Source organism: Neodiprion virginianus, chromosome 3, assembly GCF_021901495.1.
Source record: "Neodiprion virginianus isolate iyNeoVirg1 chromosome 3, iyNeoVirg1.1, whole genome shotgun sequence".
Taxonomy (NCBI): Eukaryota; Metazoa; Arthropoda; class Insecta; order Hymenoptera; family Diprionidae; genus Neodiprion; species Neodiprion virginianus.
The window spans coordinates 35,805,306-35,817,359 of NC_060879.1; the positions used below are offsets into that span (position 1 = coordinate 35,805,306).

Sequence of the window (12,054 nt, forward strand, 5' to 3'; positions counted from 1 at the left end):
GCGTGACGTGTATGATTGTAGGGACAGCGAATTACACCTTCTCCCATTATACTACGCGCTGTCCCCGGAGCTTAGATCCGAGCCACGCTTTCATTAATATACGACGTTTGGAGGTTCTACACGCAGGTTGCCCCGACGTAAACTCACACGCACTTAAAAAATCCGAGACAGTCTTTCATTGCGTCCAACGGAAGAAATGGCCTCAGAAACGTCGGTGTTGAAAAGGATGAAGAGAGGGAGAAAGAGAGAGAGAAAAGAACACCGTATATTTGAATTGGGTAAAACATACCTTGGTTGTCAGCCTTGCGTTTTTTGATTGGTACATCGCCACCTTCGTGCTGGTTGACCAATCGCTTGAGTTGACAATTTTGTGATAGCAGCTGCGTCTTCTCTTGCTCCAACTGATAAATGTATTCGGCCGTTTGCTGCAGTATCGCCGCCTAGAACAGACAATGGGAAACGGTCAAGTCGACAATCTGACGTAGGGATCGCCGAAAAGCTTCGTCGATTCGTGACAGTTGGATAAAGTCTAGTTGAAATTTATTACGAGCAACGACTCGATGCGCTCTCGTCTTTGTGCCTGTAATCTGTGCAGAAGGAACACGTTGGATGACCACTTAATTTCCCTGCGTGGGTATACTTTAGGTGTGCGACGTACAGGAAGTTTCGAACAGTATTCAGATCGTTGAACACAGATCGAGCTGCAGATTGGACTTCCTATTACGCATTGTCGCTTATAGAGGAAGGAAATAAAGAGGGAATCAAACATCGCGCATAAATCCCTTCGTACTTTTCCTCATTTGACCAGGTATAATGTGATTCGACCTTTTTCAACGAGCTGAGCCAAGGAGGTTGATTAAAGAAGAGTCTATCCTCGAATGCAATTTGCATTACCGATACGAGTATTTATCGAGCAAAATTTGCAAATTTCGAAGGGCTGAGAAATAGAAAAACATTTCTCCATAATTTTTATACAAGTAGTTTTATTTTCGTGCTGCGATCCCAACTCCTGCGGTCATGCGATCTTGCGATTCCGTTTTTTTTTTCTTCTTTTTCTTGCGCAGTGGTTACATGAAACAAGGGTGTCCGTTTTTATAATGGCCACTGCGATGAAATGCGCAAATTTACGACAGGTGATCCGTCTTAATATTTCATACCGTTCGTTGCTGCGGGGCGGTATTGCTAGAATTATAGTCGTATTGCATTTTTTTACCGCGATAATTCGCCGTTACATCGCAAGGGGATATACACTCAAATTGCATTTTTTGTAGCATAATAAAACCAGAGTTACTGCCACGTCCAAGGCTCTAACGTTGGTGGGATTAAATTGAAATGGTATTTCTTTTTTAATACCCATTGCGAAAGTCAGTTTACAACTTGTACGTCCTGCACCTTTTTTTCTTTCGTTCTCTCTTACATCCTTCCGTTCTTTCACTTTTTCATCACCGTGTGAAACAAAAAAAAAAAAAAACCACCGATTTCGAGTTTCGTTTACGGTGCTTGATTCGTATTGCGCGCGTGCACGGTCGTAGGAATACCGGTAGCGTACCGCGTGATGTCAGGTCAACCATATTGTCACGTTGGCATCGGATATCACGTGTCGTAAACAAGAATGACCTCGAAAAGGGTTGACGAAAACAAAGCGTAAATTGATACGCTATGCCATGCCCGAGGGGCCGAATATTGCGTACCGGGGCTTCGATCGCGTTTCACACCTGCCAAGAGTCGACAGGTGGTGATCGAAGATATGCCGCCTGCAGGGTGTACCTTTGTCGTCTTTCGGGTAATTGCAGTCGGTTAAAAAGTTACTACATCTCCGTTCGACCGACAATTGCGCAATGGCAGCCCCTCGACGTTTCCTCGCTGAGCCAACTATCCGGGCGTTATCGATCTACGAGATATGCGAAAACCAGATTTCCACGACCCTCGACTCATTGGCGTTGAACGGGGGAAACAAACTGAATCTTACCACTTGCCGCCGCCCTTGATCCTCGTATCGAGTCGCAGGTAAAGGTTTCCTCGTCGATTACTCGACTCGATGATAGCGACTATCCGTATCCTAAGTAGTGGAAAATAGTAAGACTATACGCAATATACGAATGGGTGAGAATCTTTTTGAGCGTGGAAAATTTCTCTGGTAATGTTTTAGCATACGGTTGAAAACGCACCGCGACGACACCCTCCGTTGTGAAACATTCAACCTGCAGTCCGAACAACCAGAGGCTCATAGTCGATTCTCAAAATTGCAAACAGTGCACATTCTGTCAGTTGTAAGTATGCCGCGACAAGCTGGTGTTTAATTGCGATATTGCGTCGCAGTCTGATGTGTTCATTACCGGGTGAAGTTGTGCAGTTACAGATTTTTAACAAGATTTCGATCAGTCGAGTAATTTCATTTAGCTAAGTTTCAGGTGAGTACGTTATAGCTCGTTAGAAAACTCGGCTGCCTGGTACGAGTGCGTGCAAGGATCATAAAATCGGTATCGAGTAACAACAAATACCGCGGCGGTAATTAATCTCGATTTCATTCTTCGTATCGACTTGGTCAAACTGTATAACGCAAAGTCTCGTAGTGTAGTACAAATACGTCGTAACGTTGGCCGCATTAAAACTCTGATAATCCTTCCACCATCAGCAATTGGAGATCGTTAATCCGGCGCAATAGGCTGAGCGTGATTCCATTTTCTGCATCGAAGCAACTCGAGCATAGTGAAAAATAAGACGTAGATAGTCGAGGACTTGAGAAAATATCATCTTGAATGCTACAAACTTTGTTTCAATGAGGTAATTGCTAATTTTAAGAATTACCAATACATGCTTAATAATATAAAGTCCAAACAGGCGTTTCCTCGTATTCTATCGATGTCGTATATTTTTCAATTTTTCTGTCCAATTATCACTTTGCAAAGTTGCAATTTAACGATTGTTTAATTGTCGAAAATTCCATCGAGTATCAAGTGATTAGAGGCAGCCTAATTATATTAACGGAAGACGTACAATTATTACTGGATAGTTCAAACGGCAAAGTGAATATAATCATTCCGGGAGAATTCATCTGTTTTCAAGATCGGCCGTATCTAAATTCGTCTGGAAAATGCAATTAATCTAACCGAAAAGTGACACGCAATACGGAGCAGAATAACATTGGGGTCAACTGACAAAGAGACCGTACTATGCAGATGTTGGAGGTGGTAAACGTGGTACAAATTATAAGTTTCTCGTGTGAAAAGTTAACAGATTCCCCGACGGACTGGCTGTCTGACTAAGCTAGTAGCGTAACTAGAAGGTTGAAAATTATCACGTACTGTGTAATTTGAATTTAAATTTCCAGGGGTCACGACTTAGACTTGAACTTCATCGTGAAAAATGACAAGAGTCAAGAGTTCGACCTGGAAGAGGTGATCAACAAGGATGTCAGCACGAACGATAAGTTTTATCACAGACTTGTGATTCCCAACCTGTTATACTTCGGCGCCCTCCACGTAGGCGCGGTAATTGGTATTTACCACTTGCTGGTGAACGCCAAGGTACTCACAATAATATGGGGTGAGTTGAAATCGCCTTATTCGTCGGAATACAGATATAAGAATCAGGGTGTAGGGCAGCCTAACTCCAACAATTTCAACAATTACTTCGCAAAACTTCTCCACTCCTTTATTTCCTAGCGTTTTTCATGGCGTTCTGTACCGGCGAAGCCGTTACGTTGGGGGCCCATCGATACTATTCGCACAAGAGTTTCAAGGCGACAACGGCTCTCAGGCTGGCAATGATCATTTTTCAAACGGCGGCTGGACAGGTTAGTGACATTCAATTATTCGGCGCTAATCGCAGAAAAATCGGATTTCGGCAAACTCGTGCGCTCATTATACTCGAGTTAATAACAACGTCGGGTATCATAGTTATAACGTGATAACAGTCGTTGTGGATTCAAGATCAAAGCGCTTTTACCCCCGTAATGTTTTCAACCCCCTTTTCGGTTTCCCCCTAACTACCTTTTAATAGCTGTGCGACAATCAGGCAATATTAGGTATACTTCTCGCATTACAGAACAGCATGTATACTTGGGCAAGAGATCACAGACTGCATCACAAGTACAGCGACACCGACGCCGATCCTCACAATGCTACCAGAGGATTTTTCTTTTCCCATGTCGGTTGGTTGATATCCAAGAAACATCCTCTCGTCAAAGAGAAGAGCAAGTGCATCGACGTCTCGGATCTGCTCGATGACAAAATCCTCATGTTTCAACACAAGTGAGTATCCGACATCGAACACGGCGCGAATTTGATTTTAATATAAAATCGGCACGATTTTTCGAATCAGAAACGTGAAAATACTAACTAGGACGTCATCGGCGGTTTTTATTTTATCATTATATCGCGATGTAATCGCGGCTGTTCTTCGTCAACCAATATATCATATATATGCGGCTGTACGAGAAACAGATGGAAAGCAACTGATAAAAATTTACTTTCAGATATTTCGTACCGGTTTATCTACTCGTGGGATTTCTTTGTCCGACTTGTTTGCCAGTTTTCTGTTGGGATGAAAATTGGTGGACTTCCTTTTACGTCGTATACTGTCTTCGCTACGTCGGCATTCTCCATGCAACTTGGAGCGTAAATTCTATCGCTCACATGTTCGGCACAAAGCCCTACGACAAGTAAGTTTACGATCACCGATTCATTTCTAAATTTGCAAATGTAAAACACTTGCGGAATGATTTTCGAGATTCAAACCCTCATGGTTACCGCACTCTCCGTTTATACTTGGACGAATATGGATGAAATTCACAATTATCTGACAATTTCAGAAGAATTGTCTCCGTCGATTCCAACGTCGTTTCGTTTCTCACCGGCGGAGATGGATGGCACAATTACCATCACAGTTTTCCCTGGGATTGGAGAGCTGGGGAATTCAGTGTAAGGGGTGGTTTCAACACCAAGTTCCTGCAGAGGCTGGCGGATTACGGCTTCGCGTACGATTTAAAAACGGCCTCGGACTCGGTCGTCGAAGGGCATACCAAGAAGCACGGGGACGGAACGCGTCCGGTTGTAGACGTCGGGCTAAACGAACATGAAGATAAAAAGCCGAGAAACGGCGTCGTCCGCAACGCTCCGAAGGAAAAGAGCCTTGTAGCCGACTAAAGCTGCGTGTTTTGACAGTCTTTCAACGTACAAGAGTCCTCGATCATTGAAGTATAAGCGCATTGATTGTCACGAAGGATAATCAGGATAAGCGAAGCACTTCGCATTTCACGTTTACGAATTCGGAACTTGTACTTGCAAAATTCCCCTTCCCTCGAAATTGAACATGCTCTAGAATAACTTTTGAAAGAATTGCTTATTGAAATAAAATAATGCCATCATAATGCCACGTTACGCTATAAAAGTATTTTCACAACTTTTGTACATATATATGTGTATACGAATGAAACATGAAATTAAAAGAAATCGCCGATTTCCTCCCGTTTCCTCCAAATATCACCGAATGGCGTGTTTTTTGAAATTCTTAGTCCTAACCGGCGACGTCGGCGTCGCCCTCCTAAGCGTCGCCGTCACACGCAAGCGATAAGCGTTTGCATGCGTGCCCATGACATCACCCAACCTATGCCGGTTGCTTTTTAGCCCGCGGCCCCCGCGCGCGCAACGAAAATGTGCTAAATTTAGCTACGCACAGAAAGAGAGTTAAAGAAAGGCCGCCGGAGCAGCTCGCACTCGTATATACGCGCGAATTCTGAGAAGGCGTCCAACAATATCGTATAAACGTTGGCCGGATGCGGTTCGTTTTAATCTTATTTCTTCTCCATCCCTTTTTCACCTTCTTCGTCTTCTCTCGTTCTCTCTTCTTTCTTTTTCTTTTCCCTTTTCAAACCTATTTTCATTTCATGTCTTATAACGCTTCCACGCCTACGCACCAGAGAGAGAAGGAGAGAACGAGAGAGAAGAGAGACGAGAAAAAAAAAAAGTGCAGCCGGCATTCCTCTGCAATCTTCGTACTCAGAGGGTGCAGGCTATAATGCATGCTCGCGAATTATTAGGTACACCAGGCTCGCCTTTGCAGCTGCTGAGAGATCCTCGACGCGAAATATCTTGCGATTTGAAAAAGAGAGAACATTTTTTTTCACGTCCCCTGCGTTTTGTCGGCCTGAAAGAACATAAATTTACATACCTACATATATATATATATATATATATACACACACACACATGTTTGTACGTGCATATGTAATACGTATGTGGTAACATTGGCAAATATTCTAATTTATTCCTATACTATAACCAAACCTGTATAATAAAGGTATTATATATGTACACGTAATAAACATCCCGGTATGGCCGAAAGGAATGCCGTTAGTCCGTCGTTAGTTCGAATAGATTTAGGGAGGAAATTTTTGCCATTTCGACGATTTTTATTCTTTTTACTCTTGTATCGAATTTTAATTGATGTTAGGACGAAAATAAAGAAAAAAAAGGAAAGAAAATTGGTCGTAAATTTGGTAGAAATCTCTCAACGATATAATTATATATATATGTACATATATATAGTTATAAGCGACCGGCGTAGTTTAAACAAACCAAAGACCGTGTGCGTAGATATATCTCATGCCTTCGTGTTCCGCGTATTACCCAAAGATTCCCACAATCAATGAAACCTGGTAGATTTGTTTGCTCAGTTACGGACGGGCATGAGAGGACGGAGAGAAGAAACTAAAATTCAATTAGCGTTCTTCCTGAACACCGTCACGTGACGTGCTCGGCAAATTACAGTCTGGATCAACGGTGGTAAATAGTAATTGCATCAATGAGGTAATTAGCTGAATTGGCCACATGTACCGTCCATTAATCGCGGATGCATGAATCTCGAACCCGAATCCCTGCATACATATTTAATCGTTCCGGTTACACGCCGATAAGCGGTTGCGTCAAGTAGTTACCTGCCTAATTATTCGCTGAATCAAATCAAGTCAATTCCGTAATGGGTACACCCGCCTACAGTTGTTGCAAAATTCGGTAGGTAAAACAGTTTCCTCTGTTACATTGCACGCGCCACATGTAAACTTGTAATGTCGAGGCACAAGGTGCGATGCTCATTTTGGCCATTTACATAACCGCGGGATGTGACTTAACTATATAATTTGATTTACGCTGTATCATTCGCAGCTTATATACGACTTTATACGGTCCATCCTAAATCTAACGGATCCAACTGTCGGCGAATACGGGACGGAGTAAGTAACGTGTGTCAGCTCTATTAACACGTATAGATATACGACTGTGTATGTATAACAGTACGTAGGTATAGTTGATACGGGGGCAGGGAGGAAAAGAGCGGGATGAGGGGAGGAGGGCTTCTGGATACGGTCGACTCGGTCAAAGTTACCTCGCACGTGCCGAAATCTTGCAAATATGTATATACATATATATTTGTTCCGCAAAGCCGACTTGGGGGCCAAGGCAGCGATCGCGGAGCGGTTCTTTCGCAGAACGCAATAGAGCCACTAATTGTGCTTTCGCTTGCAACAACTGTACGTATGTACGTATTTATGCCTGCTGTAACGTGGGTTTGTTATAACGCGATAGGCATATTATATTCTCGTCTTCGAGACGAACGGCGAATAAGCACGAATATGCCGGTAATGAGATTGGCAACGAAAACGATTGTATAAAAGGAGAATTTAAATTAAATTCAAATTTTTCGGAATAATTACAGACGTTTTTGGGTGAATGCAGGCAAGCCTGGAGTTGATCGGCTCGTTTTTGGCTTTCTTAAAACCGAGACGAATGAAACGTCTAGAAGATCCATTATATTATATTATTGTTGCAGGTAGGCATACCTACAGACATTAACGTAAACTTCTACCTGCCTATTGTCAGGGCCGTGGTACAGAAAAGTTCCAACAAAAAGAAAAAAAGGATGTGTATTCACGGAGCTCGGAAAGTGAGAGTGTATATTTATACTATATTGAAATGCAAATTTTACCACGTGCGTGACTTTGCAGAAACGTAAATCGAGCTATGGGAATGATCTGCGTTTCTTTTATTCTCGCATTTTTCGTTTATTTTTTACTTATCTCACTCTTTCCTTCTCCTTCTTATTTTGCCAATCTGCAGAAAGAAACGAAACAACGCCGCGGCGCGAAAATCAGGGTCAAGAAAAACTTGGAACTCATGTTTCGCCCATCTATCAGCCCGCTCCTTATCGTTGCTCCGTGTATTTCTTTTTTTCTTTCCTTTTATTTCGTCCATTCGACTTCGCGAACTTGACCGTTACCTGGTCAAAGTCTTATCGCGACTCATCGAAATTTATATATGTACATATATACATATATACGTGTATATGTGTGTGTATATATATATATATAGCGTAAATATAATCATTCAAGAAAAAAAATGTAAAATCTATTTATAAAAGTTAACGAAGGGATTTTTCAAGGCCGAATGACTTGCCGACGACAAAATTATCGTACGTAGGTACGCGACGTCCCGACCAATGATATTTTAAAGACAATTATACAAAACAGAGTGACGATTTTTTCCTGCTGTCAACGACGAGTGCAAGACTTGCATGCACATCGGAATGTCGGATTGCGCGAAGGTGAGAAGGTGAGAAGGAGGACCGACTCGAACCGAGCATCGACCGTTATCATTTCTGTCAAGAGCTGAGTTTTCCATTAATCGAACACGAATAGAACGCGCGAACGCGAACAACATTGTCGGTTGCTTCGGGCCGTTTGTTAACGTCCGCGGTATGTTGACAACTACAAGCGGTGTAGACATGCCAACATCCCCCGCAGCGTGTCGTCTCACTAGGTAAGCTAGATAATATCTGCAGTCGTGAAAAGCATCCCATATCGTAGATGCAAACCTGCAGGACGAACGGTGTATAATTTAGCGTATTCTGTTCGAACGAGAACGTAACCGGATACGGTCATCATGTGTTTATACGAAATTTCATGAAACGTTTCAAAGAGTTTAAGGTTTCGTTCGGAGTGCATTGAACAAGTAACGGTACGTGACGTGCGGGTTTCAACCGATGAAAAGCTTCAACGGCCGGCAAGTAATCTTTAAATGCATTTGAGGGGAAAAAATAAAAATTAAAAAAAAAAAAATATATGAAGATGAAGAAGAAAAGTAAACGGCTCCGGTTCTTTTGTAGCGTCTTCTTCTATCCGGGTATGCGCACAGACACGCGTGTTTACAGTAAGCACTACGCGCGCGCGCACACACACACACACACACACGCGCGTTCTGCGAGTGTGAGAGAGATCATTGGCGGTGGACGGCAGATGCTCAGAACTGGCGTCGAGGGATTCTTCCTCCTGTTCCTTTACTATACTACACTATACTACTACTACTATTACTACTACTACCACTACTATAACCACCACCACCAGCACCACTTACGTCGTCGGCAGAAAGAGGATTCTCCAAAAGAGTACAGGGGAGGGGAAAGAAGGCCCGGGACCACCTGGCTCTCCGTCCCCTCGCGACAAAGAACTCCTCAAATTCAGGAAAGCATAAATTGTGAGTAAAAGTTTGCGTAAAAGGTGCGGGTCGAACGAGATAGGCGAGTATTTATTTATGCGTACGTATACTCGGTCTGAACCGAGTCAATTTGTCAGATAATTTCAGGTATATCATAACATGATGTAAGAAGGAACAGAGCTACAGTCATGAATTCTACTCCGTGAAAATTGATCGCCGACGATGAATAATCGTCTTTGTGGCGAATTCGGATTACATGGTAAATAAACTTGGATCGAACGAATTCGCTGGTATTCACTTACAATTACCTCAATCAACCGAATCTCTCGAGAATTCCATTCTCACGATTGATTTTTAGCATAACAGATCAAGTATCACAAGCATGTAGATAGGTAGGATTCTCCAACGCTGGGAAAAGGTTACATTTTCAAACAATGAAACGCCGTAAAACTTTACAATCCGCTTTGAAACCGTGTTGTTCACGGAAAGATCGTTTCATCGAAAAGCATGGAATTCATTTCTCCTTTTGCGGTTCTAACGAGTCAAAAAAAAATAAATAAAACCGATCGCTGTCAACAGGTTGTCATCCTCCCAGGCATTTGCCGCACGGAAACTCGGGAACGGTACCGCGGACGTACGTGACAGTGTGAATCTGGAATAACCCAAAGATCCGACACTCAAAGTCTTTCAGGAAAAACCCGACAACGTTGGAGGTTGAGGCTCGACTGACTTGATCCGGTCGATTGAAAAGAGGAATGAATGCTCGAATGGCGATCAGAGAAGATTGGCGCGTTACACGTAGAAGAAAGCGTCTCAGTTAGTGAGATGAAAAGGAAAGAAGGCGCGTGCGAAGTGAATTACAGCCTCGATGTTATTTACGCGTTAATTCAGGGATCGTAGAGTTCCCGCAGGAGCAGCAGCGGCATCACGATCAGCGACGTCGGCGTCGGTTTATCTCCGACCGATCGTCGGGCTGCATAAATTCTCATATCCAAAGGAATGAATGCAATGCTGAAATATACAGAGCCACGTGGATATAGGATAGCCGTTCGACTGCATGCGGTATCGTGGATGCAGCGTCAGCAGCAGCGCCACTCGTGCGTATTCCCTTCAAGACTTGAAGAACACAGCTGACGTGAGAGGCCCCGAGTGAAAATGACTTTGGTCTTACGACTTGGCTGGCTGGCTGGCTGGCTGGCTGGCTGGTTCGTCTCGACGACGGCCCGTGTGGCATTCCACAACTGGTTACTTACTACTACTACGAGCTGCGGATGAGGAGGGGCGGAGGAAAGGAGGAAAGAAGGAAAGGATTGACTCGCCGTCAGCCCAGCAGACTGGGTCCGTTCTTCGTCGCTCTCTCGACGAGTTTCGGTCCCACCTCAAACTCCGAGGAGTAGGAAAAGAAGGAGAAGGAAAGGAGGCGAAGGAGGGGGTGTCGCAGTCTTCTTGTTGCACTGGCATTCCAGAGGGTCTCCGTTGCGGCCTTTCAGAGGCAGGCAGAGGCGGCTGTTCCGCTGACGGAGGGCCTGCGGGCCGTTTCGTTCGCCGTTGCTTTTACCCGACTGCATGTGGCGGTGAAGCAAGCACGGCAGGCAGTATCGTTGCGTTCATGCGGACGGTCGGGAATAACTCTAAGTTGCGCGTTTTTTTTTTTTTTTTTTTTTAGCGCGTCTCATTTTCGTTACTTGTATAACCCGGCGTTAGACGTCCCGACAGGAAAGGTCCTTGAAGATGAGTATTATAAGAAGCCTGCATGCAGTGAAGAGCCGCAGTTTTAGACGTTAACAATATATAATCCGGCATTTATGGAACAATTGGCCACCGCCGATGTCTATCCTTTAAATTCAAGCGTTGCGAAAAATTTTCGCCTCTTGTATTGCACGTTCCAGCCTGCGGTTGTAAGGTTATATAAGAGATGTCATCGTCGACGTAAGATGAATTCAAAGAAATATTTCTACCGACAGTAGATCTCTGTTGAAACGCTGCGAGACTGGTTAAATGTGAAAAAGTCAAAGTTTGAAAGAGTTTTTCAGCAAGCTTGACATTATATTTGACTGAAAAGTTGTGTTTCTCTTAGATTCCCGGCGGCGTCGCCGTCGCCGCCCTTATCTTGCAAACACCTGAGAAACACCGCGTTGCGTACCTGCCGGGAGCAGCAGCAGACGTCTCGTTAGTAATTAGAATGAATGAAATCTGTTCGTATACGAGAAGGTGGTTGGTGTACCTGACTATGCGCATACCTGCCGACTGTAGTCGGGAGTAACTCTTTACGAGGGGCTATTTATAAAACACTGGGCGCATCGTGATGATAATTAATAGTAACAACACAATTGCACCAGCACACCAACAACAGCAGCAGCAGCAACAACAACAACAACAACAAGAACATTTATTCATAAGTACAAGGTAGTTTGCGGGTCCCGCCATCCCCATAGCGTTCCATCCCTCATGCGATAATTACAGCAATTACGAGGAGGAGGAGGAGGAATTCATTTTCAGTACGCCGCACATAACCAACCATACAATGAAAGCACGTAAAATTAGCATTTTTAGAAGTTATAGCAGA

At 43.7% G+C, this 12,054-nt stretch overlaps 2 protein-coding genes across 6 annotated transcripts in view; one reads left to right on the plus strand and one right to left on the minus strand.

Moving 5' to 3' along the window:
- Positions 1–12,054, minus strand: part of LOC124300522 (helix-loop-helix protein 11) — a 175,581-nt gene that overhangs the window by 4,192 nt on the left and 159,335 nt on the right. For all 3 annotated transcript variants that reach the window (XM_046754727.1, XM_046754726.1, XM_046754725.1), the window contains exon 3: positions 290–440. In XM_046754727.1, the coding sequence (XP_046610683.1) occupies positions 290–440 (151 nt within the window). The remainder of the gene's footprint in view (positions 1–289; positions 441–12,054) is intronic.
- Positions 2,326–5,439, plus strand: LOC124300526 (delta(9)-fatty-acid desaturase fat-6-like). 3 transcript variants are annotated; one of them, XM_046754731.1, is made up of 7 exons: positions 2,326–2,552; positions 2,636–2,784; positions 3,332–3,546; positions 3,666–3,796; positions 4,048–4,253; positions 4,478–4,663; positions 4,814–5,439. In XM_046754731.1, exons 2-7 carry the CDS (start codon positions 2,780–2,782, stop codon positions 5,145–5,147), a joined length of 1,077 nt encoding a protein of 358 aa, XP_046610687.1. In that variant the 5' UTR covers positions 2,326–2,552; positions 2,636–2,779; the 3' UTR covers positions 5,148–5,439. The 3 variants fall into 3 exon arrangements, with proteins under 3 accessions (XP_046610687.1, XP_046610686.1, XP_046610688.1); XM_046754730.1 differs by having other exon boundaries at positions 2,326–2,508; XM_046754732.1 differs by having other exon boundaries at positions 2,326–2,411.